Below are 25856 nucleotides of genomic sequence, written 5' to 3'. Positions count from 1 at the left end.
CCGCCCCACCTAAGGCTCGGGGACCAAAAACAAGCACCGCAGCAAGCATTACTGTGACAGAAATGGATCTAAGTAAAGCTGTTTACATTTACTGAAAACCCAAGAGGACATTAATGATGACTTATGAGAACAAGAAATAAAGTCAGTTTCCACAGACCTTACAAGAATTAGTTGGTCTTCTTTTTTCTTCTTTAGTCATTAGAGGACAGTTTATGTTGATGAGATTGTATTTTTCTCATTTTCTAGTTTAATTTTCTGGCCACTTTATCAGGTCCACATTCTAGTACCATGTTGCACCCTGTTTTCCTTCAGAACTACCTTAACTGTTGGTGTCATAGATCCAACAAGGTGGTGGAAACCTTCCTCAGAGATTTTGCTCCATATTAACATGACAGCATCACACAGTTGCTGTAGGTTTGTCGGCTGCATCCATGATGAGAATCTCCCGTTCCACCACATCCCAAAGCTGCTTTGTTGGATCTGACAAGCTGGATCCATGTTTTCATGATGTTTCCACCCAATTCTGAGCCTAGCATCTGAATGTGGAGCTGAAATGGAGACTCATCAGACCAGCAACGTTTCTCCATCTTCTATTGTAAAGTGTTGTTGAGTCTGTGTGAATTGTAGCCTCAGTTTCCTGTTCTTAGCTGACAGGAGGCACCATTTCGGCATCATTTCTGACTGGATGGCATGTGTTCCTGATCTGATCTGTCAGACAAATATCAGGAAGTAAAAGGATCGAGTAGAGGTGTTCAGATCTGGGGATGGGTCTGCCTCGCTGCTTTAAATATGTTAAAAATAAATTATTTTGAGTTGGAGCGTTGTGTCTATAAGTAGAAACATTGTGCCTTTCAGTCAAGACTCAGGGTTGAACACATGTAATGTTTTTTTTTTCTTTTTGAAACTTATATTTGTTTATTTTTTTTGATCCGCATTAACTGAAGCCAACAACTGCTGCTTTATTCATGGGTTCATTTGTTAGTTACAATAAAACATCTATACGCATACATGCATCATATCAATGCAAACGAATAATATTTAATATACATATCTATGCATACGTATATTACATGAAAGTGTATGTAAACATATGATGAGTTCAACATCCTGTTATGACAAAACGTGAGTTAGAACAAAGCATGTGTGCAGAGTCATATAGAGAAATGTAAAGAGGGATACAGTAATTAAAGATGCAACTTTGAACACAAATTTAGCCAATTCTCCTGAATTCTTGCAACTTTTGTCCAATTTCTGCAACTTCAATGCAGCTCTGGCAACTTCCAGTGCTCCACCATGTCAACTGGGATCCATCAACTTTACTTCTGTGTTTGTCATTATGAGCATGCAGATGTGTGTAAGAGAAATGTGTCGCATCTGCTGTCACACATCACTGCCAGGAAGCAAGCGTGGCACATTCTGCATGACATCCAAGATAAACCTTTTGAACCAAAGTTCAGCAGTTTCAACCAGCTGCGACATTTGGGTAAAAGGGGAACGAAATCCAAAATACAAACATCAATCTTAATCTTAAATTCTGACATTCTCCTCGTCTCCAGACGCTTGTAAGATACTGCTCGCTCTTTTTGTGGTAGTCCTGTTGCGATTCATGTTGTTCGGAGATGCTCTGCAGAATGTAATGTCTCATAATTCCACCATCATATATCCGCTACATGTACATGTTACCAGCTAACATTAAGAACTGTTATATGACCACAGTTTGCCTCCCTAACAGCTGTTACCAGTGCTGTGCTGACGGTTTATTAAAGTATTGGAAACTGGAATTTATGGGGTGGTGTATAGCTCAGCTGACCTGGGGCCATTTTGTCAACTACCGAATAATAAAGGAAACCTGTATAGTTATTTTATATATTTATATATAGTTTATCCTAGCAATTAGCAGGCGAGAGGCAGGTACACCCTGGACAGATCGCCATCCATCGCAGGGTCGACACAGAGAGACAAAAAGCCACTCACACTCACTCCAAGGGAGAATTTAGAGCAATTAATTAACCAATATGCATGTGCTCTAGCAGGTAGTATTTGAGATGTGATGCACTGTGGTAAGTCAGTTTACATCGACAGTAGATAAAAATGACTTTAGTCTCTTGGCTAGAGAACCATCTTGCAGGGCTTCAGCGCTAAAATGTGTAAAAGACCCATTCTGGGTCCATTTCTGCATCACTTCCTGAAACTACTTGCATACAAACGTTGACAAAATTATTGGTACCCTTCTGTTAATGAAAGAAAAACTCAGAAATAACTTGAATCTGACAAAAGTAATAATAAATAAAAATTCGATGAAATTTAACCAATGAAAGTCAGACTTTGCTTTTCAACCATGCATCAACAGAATTATTTAAAAAAATAAACTCATGAAACAGGCCTGGACAAAAATGATGGTTCCCTTAACTTAAAATGTTCTTTAACGACCTTTTGAGGCAACCACTGCAATAAAACGATTCCTGTAACTGTCAGTGAGACTTCTGCACCTCTCAGCAGGTATTTTGGTCCACTCCTCATAAGCAAACTGCTCCAGTTGTCTCAGGTTTGAAGGGAGCCTTTTCCAGACGGCATGTTTCAGCTCCTTCCAAAGATGCTCAATAGGATTTAGGTCAGGGCTCATAGAAGCCACTTTAGAATAGTCCATGTTTTCCTCTTAGCCATTCTTGGTGTTTTTAGCTGTGTTTTGGGTCATTGTCCTGTTGTAAGACCCATGATCTGCGACTGAGACCAAGTTTTCTGACACTGGCCAGCACATTTCTCTCTAGAATCCCTTGATAGTCTTGAGATTTCATTGTACCTGCACAGATTCAAGACACCCTGTACCAGATGCAGCAAAGCAGCCCAGAACATAACAGAACTTCCTCCATGTTCCACAGTAGGGACGGTGTTCTTTCTTCATATGCTTCATTTTTCCATCTGTAAACATAGAGCTGATGTGTCTTGGCAAAAAGTTCCATTTTTGTCTCATCTGTCCATAGGACATTCTCCCAGAAGCTTTGTGACTTGTCAACATGTATTTTGGCTTTTTTATGATTTGTTTTTAACAATGGTTCCTCCTTGGTCATCAAAGAAGGATGGATGGTGCGATCTGAGCTTGAAGTTCACCTTTAATCTCTTTAGAAGTTTTTCTGAGCTCTTTTGTTACCGTTCGTATTATCCGTCTCTTTGGTTTGTCATCAGTTTTCCTCCTGCGGCCACGTCCAGGGAGGTTGGCTACAGTCCCATGGATCTTACATTTCTGAATATTCAGAAAACTGTAGTCACAGGAACATCAAGCTGCTTGGAGATGGTCTTATAGCCTTTACCTTTAACATGCTGGTCTATAATTTTCTTTCTAATCTCCTGAGACAACTCTTTCCTTTGCTTCCTCTGGTCCATGTTGAGTGTGGTACACACCATGTCACCAAACAGCACAGTGACTACCTGTAGCCTATATTTAGGCCTACTGACTGGTTACAAGACTGTAGACACCTGTGATGCTAATTAGTGGACACACCTTGGATTAACATGTCCCTTTGGTCACATTATTTTCAGTCTTTTCTAGGGGTACCATCATTTTTGTCCAGGCCTGTTTCATGAGTTTATGTTTTTTTAAATAATTCTATTGAAGCATGGTTGAAAAGCAATGTCTGACTTTCATTAGTTAGATTTCATAGAATTTTTACTTTTGTCAGATTCAAGTTATTTCTGTGACAATTGTGACTTTTTCTTTCATTAACCGAAGGGTACCAACAATTTGTCCACGTCTGTATATATATATATATATATATATATATATATATATATATATATATATATATATATATATATATATATGTATATACATATACATATATATATATATATGTATATGTATACACACATCACGTCTCAACAACCACTCATAATGGACCTTCCAGCGGAGGCGTCCTAGTAATTTTACATTATTTCTGTATATAAAGAAATTGTGCTAAAACCTGCATCAAAAAACACACAGGATGTTTTGATCACAATAACCTCTGGTACCCCTTTGATCTACATTTCAGCAGCGAAAACAAAAGATTTATGAGCACAACTTTAAAGCTTTGGATCCATCCAAGTCTGTTCCCTGCTGGCTCGGTGTATAAGTTACACATACATTTACCTTCTTGTGGTGCAGCTTACTGGTTTAACTTAAAAACGTGACAGTTCAAATTCTCATGCAGTATTCAGCATCCAGTTTTAATCTTCAGCCTTGTCCCCTGCACACAGAGACTCGCTGATTCTCTGAATCTGTTGGTGGCGTAATATACTGTAGAAAGTGGGATCCTCACAGTCTTTGCAATTTCACGTTTTTCTGAAATTATCCTGCAATTTTAGATGCACTTTGTTGCAAATTGGTGAACGTTTGCTCATCTTTATATCTGAGAGGCTCTGCTTCGCTGAAATTCTCCTTTTATACTCAGTAATCAAAATAGTTTCAAACTACTCAGTTCAGCTCTAATGTTTCTCCATTAACAGGTATTCATTCAGTTTTCACAGTGACTCTACTAAAAGTATTTTTGATGTTAACAGACTTTAACAGCTATTTAATCTCAGGCGTGTTATGCTGTTATATCAAAAGGCTCAAAATAACATGAAATGACTTCCCAAGGATTTGTCATATTTTTAGAGTAAAGTGCAGTAATAGACAGGACAGGCCTGTCTGGCAGGTGGCTGGAGCGGCAGCAGTGACAGGTAAAATTACTCCACATCCCGACACTGTAATCAGCCTGTCCATTCTGCCGAAGCGTCTCAGTGTTTGGCTCCTCTGTGAGCCAGAATCCAGCCCCGTCCAGCTCCTTGTTCTCCCATGTAATCCATCGACCTCTTCAATTCAGCACAACTCCTCTCCTCCAGCAGCTCCTTGTTGGCTTTGTATGGCTGAGAGAAAGGAGGAATGGGGGGGCTGGCCAATGGTTTTGCTGGAGGTCTTTGTGCTTCGGTATGTACTTCTGGCTGAAAACTTTGTTTTGAAGGGAGGAAGGGATGTATTTTTTCTATATACAAGAAATAATGTTTATGAACTAACAGAGCAAAATAAAAATTCTAACCTTCTGCACTTTCATTCACAGTCAGGTGTTATGATATTCTTTGTTGCTGTTATATTCTTTGTTGAAGTTAAATAGAAACGCACACTTCTCCATCAAAGATACTTCTGTTTGGGATGACAGACATTGAACTTGTCCTGTATCATCCAAAGAGGTACCTGAGCAACATGTGATCAAAAACTAAAAGGTCCCATGAATATTATAAGGAATAACATTTTCCAATAAGAACCGAATCATGAAAGGAGCTTTATTTTGTCTTTTTCTTGCCGGGACTCTGCAGGAAAATGTGTGAGGTTACTCATTTGTTCAGCAGAATGTCACACAAATTTATTGGAACATGTGATGGTTGAATTTGGCTTGAAATTTATGTATTTCACCTAGCCTGGATAATAAACTATGTACCAGCTGCAGAGCCGCATGCAGCCGTGAGTTTTATTATTTACCCCTACAGATGAGTTAATGATGTCCAAAAATGGTAAAGTATTACTTCACTCTTATTACTAACCATCAACTATAGCATATATATGTATATATATATATATGTATATATATATATATATATATATATACATATATATATAATTGTCCTCATGTTCCTTTTTCCTGATGTTGCAATCGCTTGGTATTGCGGTGTCAACCACAACGGTTTTCCTCTGCTGTTTGTCCATCACCACAATGTTCGGCTGGTTTGCCATTACCATTTTGTTGGTCTGGATCTGGAAGTCCCACAGGATCTTAGCTCGGTTATTCTCTACCATCTTCGGAGGTGTTTCCCACCTTGACCTCGGGGCTTCCAGTCTGTACTCCACACAGATGTTCCTGTACACTATACCAACCACTTGGTCATGACGCTTCTTGTAAGCTTTCCCTGCCAGCATCTTATACCCTGCAGTTATGTGCAGGATTGACTCAGGGGCCTCTTTACACAGTCTGCACCTGGGCCTTGTCTTGTATGGTAGATCTGGGCCTCTATTGCTCTGGTGCTCAAGGCCTGCTCCTGTGCAGCAATGATCAGTGCCTCTGTGCTGTCTTTCAGTCCAGCCCTTTCTAGTCATTGGTAGGGTTTCTCGATATCAGCCACTTCAGTTCTCTGTACATCCCATGGAGGGGTTTTTCCTCCCATGATGGTTCCTCCATCACCACTTGATCTGTTTTCCACTGCCTGAGACATTCACCGAGCACTTCGTCGGCTGAGGCCATCTTCCTGAGGTATTCAAGGATGTTGGATGTTTCATCCTGGATAGTGGTTCTGACACTCACTAGTCCTCTGCCTCCTTCCTTGCGCTTAGTGTACAGTCTCAGGGTGCTGGATTTGGAGTGGAACCCTCGATGCATGGTCAGGAGCTTTTTGTGTTTTCACATCTGTGGTCTGAATCTCTTCCTTGGCCAGGGTATCTGATGACCGGCAGGGTATAGCTGTTAATTGCCCAGACCTTGTTCTTGCCATTGAGCTGACTCCTTAGGTCTTGCCTTACTCGTTGGAGGTATTTGCCATTTGCTTGTGGGATTCCAAGGTACTTGTAGCTGTCCTCAATGTCTGCTATTCTCGCCTCGCGCACCGTGATTGTGCTTGTTGGGGCTTCGTACCTAATCTCTGGATGGGGAGTTGTTGTTAACTCCCCCTGACCCAGTTGCCGTCTGTGGATGTTGGAACGTTGAGCTACTAGTTGTTTGGCAGTGAGTGTTGATTGTGGGTTTCGCATATACCATATTTCCCACATTCTCTGCATGTAACCCCTCTGGCTAGGGTTACTGGAGTAGTAGCATTCCAACAGAGCCTTGTTCTCACCACTCGTCCATTTCCGTCTTGTTCCAGTAACTCACCTCTCGCCAGGGTGCTCTGGTTCCCCCAGTCCGGGCAACGTCTGAGCTGGTATGTCTCGTGTTCCCTTGTCTCTCATCATATGAGGTAGGCAGTAGCGTAGTATATATAAATTTATATATATATATATATATATATATATATATATATATATAGTACAGCCCTTTTCCTCGTAAAGATTTTACACATCAAGACTCTGGACTCTAGTTCATGGGTGTGGGGTGTCCAGGTCGCATGGCTGCAAACAAGTGCAAAATATCACAAACAAGTGATGGTGGATTTTAACGGTGCTGTAATTTTGCTAAGCAAGAAAATGTAGAAAATAGTTCTGGCTGTTTTTGTCTGTCCTAAGCTGTATGTCTATCAAATGTTGGAAGTAAATTATCTCAGCTATGACAGAAAATCCCCGTTTGTTGGAGCAGATTGCCCTGACATCAAACGTTCATGTGAGTGTTGTGCTTTTACCATCATGAGTTGCAGGATGCAGTGAGCTGTGTAGTCAGCAGGTTTGTGATAGAAAGTTAGTGTTGAGATTTAAAGAAATATGTTCAGCTGCTCCAAACCGAGTTTAGTGGCTAAAGCAAACTGAAACCTGTCCATATAATAGAAAATAATGCAAATGAGTCAATAATCTGAGCTTCTTATTTCTATATTTCTAAAGATTTGCAGCATAAACTCTGATTTACAAATCTCAATTTTTATTTTATTTTATATATTTGTTTTTTCATTTTTTTGTCACTATTCTAGAGAAATCTGTGGTTTTGCAGTTAAGAACATGAAGAATTCTTTTTTTTATGTAGCCCAATATCCTCTTCATACAAAGAAATATGCAGAAAGTTATTACTCCAAATAAAATCATGACAACTTCAGTTTTTGTTTAAATGTCTCTTTTATTTTTTTCCATTTCCACAAAGGATGTTTTAGTGTCCTGTTTTTGCTCAGGAAATAGAACGCGGACCAGTCTGTACACTAAGTTCAATTTGAACTAAGTTCAGCTGGTTGCTGGAAACGTGATTGAAGCAGTGGAATAAAAGACAGTGTTGCATTAAAATCGTGTCCTTTGATCCTTTGTTGCCTGTTTGGTGGTTTATCATGGAGCGCTGCCAGGATCAGCAGCCTGTTCAAAGCTCAAACTTCGGCGAAAACATTCTGAGAAACAGCATTTTCAGTCTCACTGGGTATAAGTCTAACTGTTGATCCTCTCAACTTGTAGAAGTAAGTGAGCTGTTTAATCTCCATTCATATTATTTGAGTCCTTCAGCTTATAGTCAGCCTGCATTTAACAGTGTTTTAACTTCAGGTCTTTTCCTGGCAGAGCTAACAGGCTGTGATTACTGGAGTACGTAAAGGCGGTGAGTGTTTGACTCTGGCAAGTTTGAGAAATATGCACCTGTTAAATGTCAGCCAGAGTGTAGGCAGTTGGTTTCATTATAATTATTTCTATCATTGTGCATCTTGTGTTTATTCTCTGTCTCAGTTTAATTTCTGCAATCGACTCTTGCAGCTCGTCTTCAGAAACCTTGATGTTTTTCAAAATTTCAAGCCAACCTTGTGTTCATGTTTTGCTTTTGCTGTTCCGTTTTCATGGACGTTGCACCAAATTCAGTTTGTGTATCAGTGATTAAACCTAACATCCTTATCCACAGACATGCAGTCCAGTAACAGAATAACCTAAGCTTTGTGAGCAGATATTAAATTAACTTGGGTAGTTTTGACATGATCCTGCTGCACTAGTTTAAACGTGTGAGTCCGTTTCAGAGCCTCCATGGGAGATGTCCCGGTGGGCAACCAGTTCTAGTCTGGCCTGAAAATTAACATGTGCACCCAGATCTTGTGTTCACATTGAGCTGCAGCTGATTAACACCCACATCTACTGAGTCATTTTGTTTATTAAACACTTGTCACTGCATTCAAGAAATGCATATTAGGTCAAAATCTTTCATTTTCTTCTGTTTTTTGCTTGTACATGAGTAAACAAATGCACTGCTGGGGGTTTTAATACAATGCACTTAGTCTAGTTTAATAAAATAAATAAAAGTAAAGCAGGGTTTAATGAGGGACGTGGTCTATAAAGACCTGTGTAACTCTGCCTTAATCGTGTTTTTATAACATTGATTCATTCGAGTGAGAACGTCTGATTAGGGAGCTCCTTCGCCTCAGCGTGCTATACTTCTTGTTATTACCAATATTAGTGGTGAACTAATAATAGGAGGATAAAAGGATCTTTTCAGTCACGTAAATCAGGTTTCATTCAAAATGATCTGATTACATAAAAGAAAAAAAAAACAAAACACTGACACAAAAAATTACAATATTAGATATTTATTGCATTTACTGCCTTTTTCATTGTTGCTTTGGCACCAGAAAAGTCTGCAGACAACACGACCGAGCGCCTCCAGCGACTTGATGACAGATTGGCTCAGAAGCAGCCTGAACCGGCAGCACGTGTGAAGCAGCAACTTCTTACTAAACACCAGTTAGAACTGCACTTTGACTTCAATAAAATCTGCTTTTGCAGGTTTTCAGTGATTTTGTTACACTAAAGGCAGATCACCTTCATAAGCTAAAAGTAAACGCTTTTATCTGTTAGTGAAACTGCTCAGATTAGTTGGTATTTTCATTTTTAGTGGCTGGAGTTTTTTTAAATATTCAGCAAGTAAAAGTCATTTGCTTCCTCTAAACAAATAATTTGACCAGAAATCCAAAATGCACACACAATGATGCATTCAATGCCCTCAGTAAACCCGAGTTAATGTTTAATTTCAACTCATCTGCATCTGTGTCATTGAATTTTATGTGTAATATAAAATATATTGAGGGTGACAAGATATTTGATTCAGTCGTACTTGGTAAGCTGGTACAGCCCCAATAATACTTAATGGTCAGTGACAACTTGAAAATGATGAGAAATGAAATCAGAGGTTCCTGTTTGCATGTTGTGTTGCATGGTTGAGATTCGATGACTGGGCCAAGCATCTGAATTAGGGCACAGCAGTGTTGGTTCAAAGAGTGAACGGGTACACAAGCATTGTTGTACTCAGGGTCACTTTGACCTGACCCGCATGAAACACATACTGACCGTTGATTGATTGGCATTGGGTCTCCTACCTAAGCTGTTTCTTTTTTTCTTTCTTTCTTTCTTTCTTTTATTTGTCTTTTATGTCCAGAGTTGTGACTGTTTGGCAAGTGGAGCCACGTCAGTCATTAAGTTTATAACTTTATGTTTAATCTTTAGTTAGTGAACTGCACATTCAGTCTGCTGCAGGATTATCTTAATATTTGATATTTGAAAGAGAAAAAGCCTACGTTTCTACGTATCTTTGATGGTGTCTTAGATTAATTTCCCATAACTATAAGTACCAGCTAATGAGTCATTGATTCTGGTGCTGATTAGTCAGTGATGCTTTGCTGCTGTTGTTAGGCTGAGCCAATGAGCTTACACAAGCTGCATTTCTTTCTTCTTCTGTTCTTTAAATGAATGCTCTTCATTTAAATACAGTGTTGTCGTAATAGGGTTGTTCTCCTCTCCTTTCATATAATAAGTAAGCATCTTGCCTGGCTCAGCAAACTTTGGCTGCACTCTGTAAAACACCATCAGGTAGCAAAGTCTGTGGGAACATTAGATGCTTCTTGGAATTTACTTTTAGTTATTTAAAGCCTGCAATTTATGGTTTTATAACTGGCATTATAAAAGGGTTAGTATAATAAAAAGTAAAAATAGGTCACACCTTTTTTTTTTACCCTTTTGCATTTTACTGCTGGAAGTCCCTGCTTGCAGTGGTCACCAGCTTTACGTGTCCAATCTTTGCTACACGTGCTGCAGCAGCAGCAGGATCTCATTTTGCCCTCGAACTCACTTAGTTATACAGAAAAACATTATCTTATCTTTTTGTGGTTTCTCGAGTGTCCTTGAAGAATGGCACCACGGCTTGTGGTAGGTCTACCGCACCTTGGTAATAGTGGAACCTTATGCAGTCTTGACAAAATGAAGGCAAAACAGTAAAAAGAACTGGTCTTGTTTCGTCTGGACTTTTTGAAAACACAAAGCAAAAAGTTCTTTACGAGTCATGATGCATGGATTTTGTAAAAGAGGTTACCTTTGTGTTGTAGAAGCTTCGTAAACGTTTCCTTCTTACACCCTAATAGAGAAGATGTTATTCAGTTTTCTGCTTTCTGCTTCATTGAGAAGTAGATTTGTTCAAGTTTATGTTTGGCCATGAGGGAAGATGACTGGCCCCAACTAATCTCTTTATATATTAGCAGAGAAGCTGGTACAGATTTATCAAAATGTGCTAAAATACTGTATTTTACAGTTAAAAAGGTTTCTCTACTTCTAACAAGCTTCAAAGTCAATATTTGATCAACATTTGATTCTTCATCATAGTCTGAACCTCTCAGACAAGGTTTCTGTCATTTCTTTAAGTAGTCTTCAGGAATAGTTTTCCAGGCTCCTTGAAGGGATTTCCAAAACTCTTTGGATGTTTCTGTCTTTTGTTCCGTTCTCTGTCCAGATGATCCCACACTGCTTCACTAATTTTAAGGACTGGACTCTGGGGAGGATCCATCCCTCCATCAGACCTGTTGCCACTGATTTTCAGTCCAGTTCTTGTGTCAGTGGATGCATTGAACCTAATGGTCAGGTGCATTTTTTAGGTCCTGTGTCAGGTGTTTGCTACTTCATCTCCTGCCCTTTCTGTCTTGAATGATTCACAGGTCAGTGTTAAGTGTCTCAAGAATCACACACTCCTACAAAACTAGTTATGTACAAGAATTGAACAGAAAATTGACAAAAAAAAAAACAATCTAGAGAAAACTTTGAAAGACCCTCAGAAAGTCTGAAGAACTATAACTCCAGATCACTTTAAATGATTATGAACAAGCCTGACTGTTGGATTTAAATTGTAGAGGTGGCCCAAGTAATGCAGTTTTTGAAAAGCTTTGAGTATTTCTGCTACTGCTGCCTGTTTTAAAGTTTTTTCAGTCTGTGACCTTGACGCTATCATGAGTCAACGTTTTTCAGCTGATTGCATGTTTTGTGATGTGGGCTTTGCTCCTTGTTGTTGTTATTTTTATGGCGCATTAATTATCTAAACAGAGTGTTTCTTTTTCCTCTGCTGCAGGTCTTGTGTGCAGAAGAATATGCATTAGAGGAAACAGCTGCATCTTCATATTCATTTTAAACACACATATTCTTCTTCCCACGACATGGCCTCCTCCCCTGGGCTGAATGTTGACCCGATGCCCCTGCTTCAGCTTCAGGAGGCAGACTCCAGTAAGGTTTCAGAGAGGCCCACCTCTCCGGGACTTCTGCCCACCATGTATAGTCCTCCTTTAGGCATGGACAGCCACACCGTCTGCATTCCCTCTCCGTACACAGACAGTGGCCATGACTACAACCATGGACATGGACCAGTGACTTTCTACAGTCCGTCTGTGCTGAGCTACACCAGACAGCCCATCACTGACAGTCCGACATCCCTGTGCCCCTCTCTCAGCCCGTCAGCCTATTGGCCCTCCCACAGTCACCACAACATACCCTCTCTGACTCTGCACTGCACCCAGCCTCTGGTCTACAATGAACCCAGCCCACATGCTCCCTGGCTGGAGCCCAAAGCCCACAGCATCAACCCTAACAGGTAGGATTACTGATACTCACCTATGAGATGAATAGTACAGCAAAACAAAATCTGTTTAACTTTAAACATATGTCTCCAATTTTTCCTTTATCCTTGCACTTTGATGGTTTTACTTGGCAGCCTGTTTCTCTTTTTTGCATGATAATTTCCACTTACTTAACTATTAATATGAGGGCCTCTGCACATAACTCCTAATAGGTTGTAAATATTTCAGAACAAAGAGCAACTTTCTTTCCGAAATTACATAAAAATGAGAGTATATTGAAGAAGCGTCTTATTGGTTAAATTTTAGAGTTCCTTCTGCATAAAAATAAAGAACAAATGCATGTATGTATTTGTTTCATGTAATAATCCTTTGTTTTACCACTAAGCAGGAGAACATGGAAAACCATGTCATTTTTCCTTTAATGAGCTCTGCTGTTTCGCTAAAATTATTTAATCATTTAAAATCCACAATGTTGTCAAAAGGTCTTTGTTAGACATGATTAACTCTTCCCTATAAGGCAATTTGAGTCATATTAATTTGCATTCCTTATGTGCTCTGACACGATTTGTGGTTTTTAAACAGAATAATTAATTCAGTTTTATTCAATACAAATTGAATCATTGCAGTAGGGCTGGGTTTAAAAAAGTCAATTTATCGATTTTAATTGTTTCAAAACAAATAAATTCAATATTGATTCATAAAACTGACTTACAGAGACTCGACGAGATCTTAGCATATACACACAACAGGTTTCCTGTGTTTCCTCGGTCCAGAATCAGCTTCTCTTGCCGAGAAGTCAAGTTCAGATGTTTTAGTTCACCAGTGTGGATTACATTTATCTATAAAGTCTTTTGCAGCATATTAGCACTCACATTAGCAACTAACACCAAGACCGCGGCGCTCATATTAGCAGCTAATGCTAACGAGCACTCTCACCTTCTATAACAGGAAAATGACGTAACCACCCACATTTACTTTAAAATAAATCCGACATGGTCATTTAAAGTCACATTTCCTCTAGAACAGGTTCACATTCCTTTTATCAAACAGTGAACAGTCTGATGCTATTTATCTGGCTTACATGACGGCATGTCATAGCTGTTCTCTGTGTCCACGCAGACACACACACACACACATGCACGCACACACAGGTTTCTGTCAGAGGTCAGAGTGCATGCATCGGAAAACACGTCAGCCACCTGTAAATCTGAAGAAAATAGAGTTTTCTAGATTCTCTCAGGCAGATGGAGATGGAAGCATCTTGTTCCAGTGAGGAGCAGACTGAGGATTTCTTCTGCTCCGGTGTTACGCCGATAGCGTCATGGTCGTCACGGCAACGCCCACAGCTGAACAAGATTGATCTGTGTTGTTCTAGGAATTTCTGAATTGTATTATGGCTTTAAATAGATCCATTATTCTTTGTAGGTTATATTAACATCAACACGTTACCCTGAACTTTAAGAATATTTAGAGCGATTCCACTGAATGAAACCGCTTCATCAGGACATTTAGAAAGATGAACTTTTTTCTTGTTCAGTGGGTTTTTGTGTGCCATCACATCATTTCTGGCTCTGATCTGGGGAAACACTGTATTGTTATGGTACTTCAGAAATGAATGTAGATATGTCAGATCAGATTATTACAGTAATCTGATTACTCCAGATAACTGATTTTGATTGTCCAGTAAACGAACTCAGTGTTTTATAAAGTGTTTAATGGCCAGACTACCCACCACGTCTACTGCGCTGCCTTGTTTTATGTTTCTTTCTGAGATTTTACATTATCATGATTCCTTCTGATGCAGGTTTGCTATGGTCTGAAACTGATGTCAGAACTAGTGATGTGCGGATTGATACCAAAATATTGATACTACCAATACCAGCTTTTTATGTTCTAGAATCGATTTTCATGTTAGAATATAAATATTTTACTGATTCGGGGTAACATGCTGTCTATCACAAACTGAAATATGTTGGAAAGTAACTTTAATAACAGGATCTTCTCTAGATTATACCGTGTTGGCAGGAACTACTTTTTCTTCTGCCTGCCAGTCATATGTGACATGGCCCAGCGTGGGGGCGCAGCAGCACATCTCTCAGGCCGTAGCATCACGTGTGGAGCTGAACGGCAACAGGGCGATGTATGTATGATATATGATGTGTGTGGTGAGACATAGAGGAGCCGTAGCAACACCACAAACCTCCTTAAACATCTGAGAGTCGACCATAACACAGTATATAATTAAATTTTGATGAGGAAGAGGAGGAAATTAGCTGGACAGGTGCTGTAAGCCATCTCAGAGTCCTTTGATGCTGCAGGCAGGTACTAACCCCCATTCAGAGGGAGAAAATGTGGAGCTGTGGACCACTGATGCTAAATTTTAGGAAAGTGATTTTCATCTGTCTGCTAAGTTCAGGTTTTTGTGTTGACATTTAAACAGCAGGAGTTCTCCTCGTTCTGAAGACTGTTGCGTCCTATTTTGTTATGTACAGCATTAAATTTGGTTATGAAATTAAAAAATGTCTGTATGAGTTCAGCTTGGAGTGAAATGTGTCCCTTGGATCAGCTCACATCAATTCAACAGACCTAAGTTTAGTCGGTAAGGATGCTGCAGAGGCCGGTGTCATTAAATATCCAGTAAAACAGCCATTGTGGGGTTTTTAAAAATAAAAATACTGATGGAAAATATTTAATAGGACAGAAAGACAATGACGTCAGTCTCTCTCATTTGTTTAGACTTATGTTTAGTTAATATTTTAATATGTAGATATGACAAACGTATGCAGTTATTGTGGTATTCATATGTTTATTTATACATTTCACTGGTAATTTCAGTTTGAGTCGCAAAGTATTCTATAAAAATATAACTACCACTTCCTTTCCCCTCAGCGTAGCTGCTTTAAAAGCAATTTTCCAAACACATAATTTCCTGTATAAAGTATCGGTATCACATTGTTTTCACAAATACTGGTTTGTATTTTACTTGGTATCGGACTAGAAAGAAAATGAATGATATCGCACATCACTAGTTGGAACTTGGAGGGGAACTCTGCACTGCCCTCTAGTGGGTGTATTACCAAACAACACAGCAACATAAAGGATACATGCAGGTATGAGAGCAGGGACTTTGAAACGGACATACCTATTAACACCTATAAAGGGAGAATATATGGGCCTTAAAAGGTGCAGATCAGTGAATATATATATACGTGTGTGTGTGTTAAAAGCTGTGTTTCTATTGGAATCCAATCACTTCATTAAAATAAATGTTGTATTTTTATTCTCTTAGAATGAGCTGTTTATATCTACTTGCCGTGGGTCCATATACATGGCAGCTGCCATATTTGTTTCCTTCGTTTTTAGTATGGTGTCTCTGAATGGACAAACAAATCTGTGTGTGAAGAACCCTCTGAGCTTTAACACTACAGCACCGGCTGTATCAGTAAAGTAATGCCTTACAAAAGAGCATAGAAAAGACACATGTACACAATGTGGAAGTAGTTACCTGTACTGCAGTCATCGCTGTACCTGAGGCCACTGGATCCATTCACACATAAAAACATGTTTATGTCTGGAAGGATTTTGGCCACTGACAAAATAGCAGACTAAAATAAAGTACATTTAAATATTAAATCAGTTAACAGTAATAAATAATTGACAATAAAAATAGATAACTAATATAAAATAAATGCCTAATTAAAAGTAAATAACTAAAAATAAGTAAAATAATTCAATTATTTAAAAAAAAGCCATCAAATAAAAAAGTGTCGCAATTTGTTAAAATAAGCATCAAGAGGTTAAAATTAGTTTAATATAGATAATCATTATGATCTACATGAAAAGCATTTTTATTTAAATGATTTTAGATGGCTACCTACAAATAGATATATTTCATATGAAAGACAAGTGCTTTATAGCAATTGAAAATTGGTTTTGGTGGATGTTTGATTTTGTGCTCCCCTGTAACATATGTCATAAGTTGTGGTAGAAACAGTATTTTTTTTTTTTTTTTTACATTCTAAGATTCGCAATGACATCTCACAAGGTGGCATTTGTCATGCCGCTGCTATACTTCATTTATATCTACAGACTTTATCCAACATTCCTTCTTTCTAACAAAATCTGACTATAAACTACAGATTTAATGGTGCATCATAGATAGTGTGCCTCCATTACCTCTAGATTGAGTTTGGCATCGAGTAGGCAGATGTTGGCATAGAAACAAGAGTGGCCCAGTTTTTCAGTCTGATTGTTCCATTGACTATGTGCAGGATAAGCAGCAAAATCTTAGTCAAATAACTTTATGTGTGGAACTGGGCCATCATCTAATAATAATAAAAAATAAATTAATAAATAATAATATTATTAATAATATTAATAACACATTTTCTTTCAAAGCGCCTTTAAAGACCCTCAAGGACATAACAACATTACAAGTAACAACATTAAAAATAAGGCAGTAAAGAACAAAAACATCATACAAAGTGCAGTAAGAGAACATAGAAAAAGAGTACATTTGCAGTTTAGTGACTACAGTGAGTCAGCAGATTTGAACAGGTGAATTTTAAGTCTGGATGTGGAGATGGCAGGAGTGTCAGAGTTGCTGATGTCTGGTGGCAGAGACTTCCAGAACCTGGGAGCAGAGCGACTGAAAGCTTGGCTCCACCTGGTGTTGAGGCGGTCAGGGGGCACAGTGAGGTGTATGGAGGAAGAAGATCAAAGAACAAGATGGGGTGGCGATAGGGAGGATAGGAGCAGCAGAATTCTGAACCAGTTTAAGCTTATAGAGGGACTTTTGAGGACGGCCAAACAGGAAAGAGTTGCAGTAATCAATACGGAATGTAACAGTAACAGTAGGAGGGTGAGGGAGGGGCGGAGTCGATTGATGTTTCATAAATGGAGATATCCAGATGGGTAATGTTATTGATATGAGACTGAAATGACAGTGTACTGTCGAGGATGACACACAGACTCTTAACCAGAGGGGAAGGGGAGACTGTGGAGCTGTCAATGGTCACGAAGAAACTGTCAGCTTTGGATAACATGGATTTTGTTTCAGTTAGAATAATTTCTGTTTTATCACTGTTTAGTTTCAGCAAGTTTGAGGTGAACCAATGTTTTAATTTCAAATAAATTAGGAGGAGGGTAGAAGTGTGGAGTTGGGTTTGCAGGAGAGGTAGAGCTGGGTGTCATCTGCGAAGCAGTGAAAATTAATGTTAAATTTGCAGAATATATGGCCAAGGGGAAGGAGGTACGAGATGAAGAGAAGGGGGCCGGGACAGAACCCTGGGGCAGACCTGGAGTGACTGGGGAGGGGTCGGATCTGAAAGATTTTAACTGTATGAACTGAGTGCGGTCTGAGAGACAGGGGTTAAACCAGTCCAGGGAGTGTGAGTGATACCAATGAAGAGAGACTACTGAGGAGAATGGGGTGAGAGAATGTTTCAAAGGCTGCACTAAGATCAAGAAAAATGAGAAAGGAAAGTAAACTGGAGTCAGCTGTGATGAAGAGGTCATTTGTCATTTCTATGAGGGCAGTTTCTGTGCTGTGACAGGGGCGAAAACCAGACTGGACGGGCTCATAGAAGTTATTTTAGACTGATGTGAGTGGAGTTGAGTGGCAACTATTCTTTCAAGAATTTTGGAGATGAATGGTAAGTTAGAGATGGGGCAAATGTTATTAAAATTGTTTGGATGCGAACCAGGTTTTACAATAGAGTGACAGATGCAGTTTTGAATAATGATACCAGTGGTGAGCGATGAGCGAATAATGGTTGTTATGAGGGGAAGCAGTGAGACGAGGCAAGATTTGATCAAGGGTGTGGGGAGGGGATCAAGGTAACAGGCGGTGGGCTTGGTTTGTGGTACATTTTATTCGATCCAGGAGGAGTTTGCTGAAAGGTTAATTTGTCAGTATTAAGCTCAACTATAAAAAAGGAGAAATTCAGGGACGTTCAGCATGCCTTGAACTGTTGGTGAAGATGTAAATGATTACAAGAACATCTTGAAGCAAATATTGATGGACATCATGACTGCACTATTCTGTATTACTCATTATTGATATTGAGTTATTTTACTGTAATTTTTCCATTGACTGAATTGTAGTTGTACATTTAGAGAAGTGTACTTCATGGTGGAAGACCAGTGAGCAATGAATGACAGGTGAAAATTCGAATGTCAAGTTGCTCCTTTCACAGAGTCTGTGTTTCTCCCCGAAGCTCCGTCATCACCTGCAACAAGCTGCTGGGGAAGAATTCAGGCGAAAGAGTGAAATCCTCGTGTTCATCTGCTGTAGGAAAAGCTGACATGCACTTCTGTGCCGTGTGTCACGACTACGCCTCTGGATATCACTACGGTGTGTGGTCATGTGAGGGCTGCAAGGCTTTTTTCAAGAGGAGTATCCAAGGTATGTCTTTTTTTTCCCCATTATGTTGTTGCGCATTTTTTGTTTTCTCCTGAAATCTGAAATAACTTGTCGTCATCACTTTTTCTTCTTTCATCAGGACACAATGACTACATTTGCCCAGCTACAAATCAATGCACTATTGACAAGAACCGGCGTAAAAGCTGCCAGGCCTGCCGTCTACGGAAATGCTATGAAGTGGGCATGATGAAGTGTGGTAAGCATCCTGTTTTTATCATAACTGTACTCTTTCATCTTTGATAATTTTACAGTAGTGTTGAAAATATGTTGAAAATACTAATGGTGAGGTGACTCATGGTTTAGCTTTTCAATGTCTGCACTGATATCAGGGTTTTTTCAGGGTAGACTGCCAAGCAAAAAAGGTAGAACTCCAAAGGATAAAATATGCTGTTATTTATCACAGGTTGACACCTTTTATCGTCATGAAATATCTTTGCAGGCCTTTTTCTTGCAACTTATTATATCCTACCAGTGAATCAGCTGATAATCCAAATTACATAATGTAGCCTACACCAATTTCATATTTTGCTACAGCTGGTGCAGATGTTGGTGCAAGTCTAGAGGAGTAAATCAGGAAAGACATGAAAGAAAACCTATTAGAATAGAAGAGAAAACTAACAACTATGGCAATGCTATCCACGATATGGTTACATAGTCACTCTTCAAAGTTTTTAGGTCAAAACACAATGAAGAAGTTAAATGAATGTAAAGAAAACTGTATGATCTTGACTTTATCAGAAAAGTGAAAAGTATACAACTGGATGTCAACCAATACTTTATGCTTCTAAGATAATCGTGTTGCTTTGGAAAACTTATTGGTTTCATGAGGTTTCATTGCTGAATAGAGCAGGGTGTCATCAGCATAACGATGGGAATGCATGACATGTCTCCTAATAATATTGCTCAAAGGTAGCAGAATGGGCTAAGTACAAAACTCTGCGGAATACCACAAAACAGTGTTGAACATGTGGAAGACACATTATGAACTGGAATAAACGGGTGTCTATTATTAGTACAGTAATCCAATCATAAACATGTAAAGTGTGTTCATGAATCAAATGTGCACAGCGCAGGGAATTAATCCTTTAGGCGCTGGAGTTTATTAAAGTTTTATAAGACCTGTAAATGGAAAAAATGTTTTATGATGGCAGTAAAATTACTCATCTAATTACACACACAAACACATATATATATATGTGTGTGTGTGTGTGTATGTACACTACCGTTCAAACTTTTGGAGTCAGTTTGCCATGGGATTCAATAGGGAAGTGACCCTAAACTTTTGAACGGTAGTGTATGTATGTATAGATCTGGGGTTCAACCTTAAAAATAAAACCAGTCCTCTCCTTGTGTTGTTATGAGACAGTGAAAGTGATGTCCATAAGCCTGATGGATAAGAAATGTTTTTGGGGGTTAGTATGCTGCATGGTGAGCCCTCCAATGTCCTTCCTCCTATTCTTTATAATACATCATTAGCTCCACCTGTATAAATACCCCTTGGTCTCTTATGACCTCATTTCCACCAAGGTGTCCAGTTTGGGACTGGATGGTTTGGTATAGTTTCTTACAGTAAACCCTGATGTCCTTTGCATTACCAACTATACTCTTAGCTGGTAGGCGGGGTATGAGCCAGATAGCAATAGTTACATCAGCTCCGTAATAAAGTGACCTTAAAGCGGCGCAACACCTTTAAATTATAACAAAGAATGTGACACAGAAACAAAGAAGGAGTATGGCGAACATAGAGCAGTTTGTGTTCTTTCTTCTTGGCATGTGGCTTTAAGTAAATTGTATTTCTTTCGTCCACCTGCCTTCTGTCTCATCCTCTATTTGGGTCCTTCCTTCTTGTTTCTGACTATCGTGTTATAACTAGTACCTCACACAACTTTGTAAATACAGAAGAAATAACTGTTTAGGTTCTTTGAGTTTAAGTGTTTAATCTGTACATATGCTATTTCAGTTACAAACTCATTAGAAATCATCTCACAGTGGAATAATTTGAACGTCCTTTATCTGGCAGGTGTGAGGCGTGATCGCTGTAGCTATCGTGGAGCCCGGCGTCATCGTGGAGGACTCCAGCCTCGAGATGCAGCAGGCAGGGGTTTGGTAAGGGCAGGGATGGGTTCTCGGGCCCAGCACCATCTCCACTTGGGGGCACCTCTCTCCCCGCTCATCCCTCTCTCGCAACCAAACTACGTCCACCACTCATCCATGAGCCCGGAGGAGTTCATCTCCCGCATCATGGAGGCAGAGCCCCCAGAGATCTACCTCATGGAGGACCTGAAGAAGCCTTTCACTGAGGCCAGCATGATGATGTCTCTAACCAACCTTGCGGACAAGGAACTGGTCCTCATGATCAGCTGGGCTAAAAAGATTCCTGGTAAGATGCAAATGTTAAATTCCAGTCTGGAGAAGGATAATCGGTGCTTTTAAGATAATAGTACAATGTTCAACCTGTTGGTTAAGAAATAAATATGTATTTTATTCAGTCTCCCTTCCAAGTACCAACACGTGATAAACCACTGGAAAGCTAAGATTCTTGAGATGTGATGATGTATTCCATTCCAGGCTACAATCATAACTGTAGATTCAGTTAACATTTATTTCAGACGCAATTGCAATTTACCTTTGGAGCCATACTGAACTCCAGTAGCAGACGATGCTGCAACAGAAAGTCTTTTATCCAGTAAAACAACGTTTTAGATAAAAGATGCAGGATTTTTAGGGGTTCAGTCCTTGGTGCATCTTCTGACTAATCTGGATTTTGGTAAATAAATCAAGGCTTTTGTCATTTTAGAAGTTTTACAGTTTCACATCATAAAAGCTTAAAAACTGTTGAAAATGAATATGCATTACACATTTCCATTTTTTATGCCAGTTAAGGTTTTGCAGCAGTTGGAAGAAAGTTTAACATCACTTTTTAGTTAAATATCTATAGGCTGCAAAGGCTGACTTGATTTCTACTTTTCTTGACTAATTTCTATCGGATTGGTTTTCTTCCCCTTTCATTCTTGCCCATTCTTTTTCTGTGGATTACTTCCATTCTTTTCCTGTCTGTCTCTTTTTTTTTCTTTCCGCTTGTATTCTCACTCCTCCCTCTCCTCTCAGCCACCATTCATCTCAGCAGGTATCTTCTCAGAAGATGTGTTAATGTGAAGGGCTCACAATACTCAGTTTTGAATAAAGACAGACTTTCCACAAGACACCATTTTTATCTTGATTTTTTTTCTTCACACACAGAAGTGAAAATGAATATATATTGTCTGCTCTATAAAAGAACTAACAAGTCACAGACAGGTGAGCAAGGCTCTGTCAGGCAAAATACAGTTTCTATTCGGTGATGTTATTTTTGATGAATTAACTACTATATTGTTCGTTTTTAGATTTTTGTTTCTTAAAGTTTATTTCTTTAATGTGCTGGTAGGAGTGTCAAATTATCAGAGGAGAATATTGTTCAATCAGATGAAAGTAGTCACAAGCGTCCAGGAGACGTCTTCAGAGAAGCCAGAGTGACATTTTTAGGATGTCTGTTCTGGATGTTGCTCAGATGTTGAGCTCAGGACCTTTCAGTTGCAGGAAAGCTCTGCTTCCTGAACTAAAACCTGATTAAAGGGTTTCACAATTTTAAATATACATCCTAAGACAAAGGAGGATGTGGGGGATGAGGGTGTATTTAACACCCACACTTTTCATGGTGAGTGGATTCAACACCCTCACTTTCCCCACATTTCTTTTCTTTTTTATTTTTCCTGCAGTCTTGCACAAACACTGCTGCTGTAGTCGCTCTCTGGTCCTCGCTGTGTCTGCGCAGCTGCCTCCTCCTCTGTCAGGAGAAGATGAATGATGAATGAAAAATGTTGGGTACAGCCGCCTGGTTCAATTGTTTTCATTTACTTCTTATTTGTTTTCAGTATTAAAGTTTGCTAGTGACACAGCTGTAAAATCTACTAGTTATCAGATGGCCATGCATACATCTATGAAAATAGATTAAGTTAAATATCTAGTGAGTTACAGCAAGGATTAGCTGTTAGCCCAGCATAGCATGGCGGTGCTACCTGAGGATTGACCTGACGTCCGCCACGAGCTGAAGAGGAGGAGACAGTGACTACATGTTGGAGTCGAACACCATGCCAGGAGGAAATTCCAGACTGCCGAACTGAACGGCTTCACACTCCTAAGGGTAGACAGACGCAAGGAGAGCGATAAGAGGAAAGGAGGGCTTGCAATGTTTGTTAATGATAAATACTGTGACCTGAGGCTCATCACTGTGAAGGAACAGCACCGCTGCAAGGACATTGAACTGTTGGCCATCAACAGTTCAATGTCCTTCTACCCCCCCCCAACAGCCTGTGATGTCCTCCTCTCAGCAGCCAGCAGGCTGCAAACACAGCACCCTCATGACCTGTTCTATGCCAATATCAAGGAGGCATACCACTCCCCTTCCTCCCCTGGACCGAGCCGACCACAACATAATTCACCTCCTGCATGTATATAAACATCTTGTGCACAGGCAGCCTGCTGGCACCTGTGTGACAGATCATTTCTACTGTAAAGAATAAGCTGAGGAGGCCCTGAAAGACTTGTTTCAACACTATGGGATGTTTTTAGTGACACCCATGGGGAGGATATCGACAGTCTAACCCACTGCCTGACGGACTACATAAGCTTTTGTGTGAAGAACACAGTACCCACTAGGACTGTATGGAGCTTCTACAACAGCAATCCCTGGATTAGCCCAGAAATTAAGGCTCTCCTGAAGAAGAAGAAGAAGAAGAAGAAGAAGAAGAAGAAGAAAAGAGCTTTTCTGTCTGAAGGAGGATCAGGACGGGGAAGCTACAGAAGGAAGATGGAGCACCAACTGCAGCAGAAGATCTATGTTGTCTGGCAGGAACTTAAGACCTTGTCATCCCACAGAGGTGGGAGATCAGCGGTTTAAACAGATTTGATCAGGCATTTGCCTCTCCACTGACCAAGTCTCCCCTGCTGCAGCGCATCACAGGCTGTGCCCCCTGTCCACTGCCCCTCCCGTGCCCCCTCCCTCACGATCTTCAGCTCACACCCACCTGACACCACCAGTTCACACTCTGTTCTGTGCCCCTGCTCTCCATCAACACCTCCCTGCTCTGGCCTGTCCCTCACAACACACTAGGTGAGAAATGCCCTGAAGAAGAACAGGGCTAGGAAAGTGGCGGGATCAGCTCCAGGCTCCTGAAGTCCTGAAGACCAGCTGTGTGGGATTTTTTGGCACACAGATCAACGCTAGTAAGGCCAAGGTGCTGGTGGTGGATTTCCGCAGGCATAGCCACTCTTTGCCTGCACCGGTGAGTATCCAGGGAACAGACATTGACACTGTGAAGTCCTACTAGTACCGGGTGTTCACCTAAATGACAATCTGGACTGGTTGGACAACACCAATGCCCTGATCAAGAAGGGCAACAGCAGACTGTTCCTGCTCAGGAGGCTGAGGTCTCTTTGAGTGCGGGGACCACTCCTTATGACTCTGTGACGGCATCAGCCACCTTTTATGGAATAGTCTGCTGGGCCAGCAGCATCACGGACAGGAACAGGAAGAGAATGGACAGTCTGGTGAGGAGGGCCAGCTCTGTCCTGGGATGCCCCCTGGACTCGGTGGAGGCGGTGGGAAATGAGAGGATGATGGCTAAGCTGTCATCCCTGTTAAACATGTCCCACCCTCTATGGGACACTGGCAGCACTGGGCAGCTCCTTCAGGGACCGGCTGCTCCATCCACGAAAGGTGAAGGAGAGGTACCTCAGGTCCTTCCTGCCTGCAGCTGTCAGACTGTAGCGTAAAGACAACGCCTGCTAGTCTGCAGACAAATAAATAACTGACTAACAACTGGACTCTTGCACAGTACACTCCACCTCACCTCACTTCATTTCGCTGTTGCCGTTTTCACTTTTTTTCAACCTGGGATATTATATATTCTGATATGTATTCAGAGTCCTCTCGGTACTGTGTACATGTATAACCATAATAAAGGTTATAATTATTTTATCTTTTTTCTTTTTTTAAGCTAAATATCTTATTTTTTTATTGTTTTTTTAATCTTATTCTTTGTCTTGCTTTTCCTGCTATTTATTTTCCACTGTGTCTAGCTGCTGTTACACTGTGAATTTTCTTGCTGTGGGACTAATAAAGGAATCTGAATCTGAATTATCTTCATGACTATATTGCACTGGTCTAGAAAAGTACTTAAACACGTCTATTGTAATACAGCAAATGAAGCGTTGATCCAAGGCAGGATGGATCCATGTTTTCATGTCGTTTCCACCTAATTCTGACGCTACTATCTGAATGTGGAGCTGAAAGGGAGACACGATGGTATTGTATCAGCACTGATGCTATTCTGTATACCTTGGTTGGAACCAGTGCTGTTCCTGTTACCTTTTTGTCATCTCCAACTAGTCTGTCCGTTCTCCTCTGACCCCTGCCATCAACATGACGTCCAGAAAACTGCTGCTCACTGGATATTTCCTCTTTTTCAGACAATTCTCTGTAAACCCTGGAGATGCTTAGTTTGTCTTAGTCTACTTGACTAAATGTGTTGAGATGCTGCCATGTGATTGGCTGATGAGATATTTGCAGTTGAACAGGTGGATCTGATAAACATAGAAACACTAGTTGACAAATAGCATATGTGGCTGTGTGTTTATGTGTTTATATTAGCCATTAGGGAGGGATGTTTCTGTACTTTCTGTGCTGGAAAGAAACATTCTGGTTTAGGGTAATGTCACTACTTGCTGACCGATCAGAGCAGTTTTTGACCCTCTGTTAATGTGTTGGGTCTGTAGGTTGCGAAGGAAAAGACCACCTAGGAAAATTGTGTTTCTGGAAAATATTCCTGTATTTAAAATGCAGCTTAAGACATACAAGAGACAGATGCCGGAGGTCCCTCCGTAAATCTGAAAAAGTGCT

The 25856-nt window shown here is 40.1% G+C and overlaps 1 protein-coding gene across 5 annotated transcripts in view; it reads left to right on the top strand.

Moving 5' to 3' along the window:
* LOC121631164 (estrogen receptor beta-like) overlaps positions 1-25856 on the top strand; it is a 50192-nt gene that overhangs the window by 9652 nt on the left and 14684 nt on the right. For 3 of the 5 annotated variants that reach the window (XM_041971869.1, XM_041971866.1, XM_041971868.1), the window contains 4 exons: positions 11994-12509; positions 18714-18901; positions 18999-19115; positions 20940-21299. In XM_041971869.1, coding sequence (XP_041827803.1) covers positions 12079-12509; positions 18714-18901; positions 18999-19115; positions 20940-21299 — 1096 coding nt within the window. In that variant the 5' untranslated portion in view covers positions 11994-12078. Of the gene's footprint in view, positions 1-7956; positions 8089-8173; positions 8226-11993; positions 12510-18713; positions 18902-18998; positions 19116-20939; positions 21300-25856 lie in introns of those variants that run through there. The other 2 variants (XM_041971871.1, XM_041971867.1) reach the window with 2 other exon arrangements.

This window comes from Melanotaenia boesemani, chromosome 20, assembly GCF_017639745.1.
Source record: "Melanotaenia boesemani isolate fMelBoe1 chromosome 20, fMelBoe1.pri, whole genome shotgun sequence".
In the NCBI taxonomy this organism is placed as follows: Eukaryota; Metazoa; Chordata; class Actinopteri; order Atheriniformes; family Melanotaeniidae; genus Melanotaenia; species Melanotaenia boesemani.
Note: the sequence above shows the minus strand (reverse complement) of the source record. Positions and strands in the feature narration are given on the sequence as shown.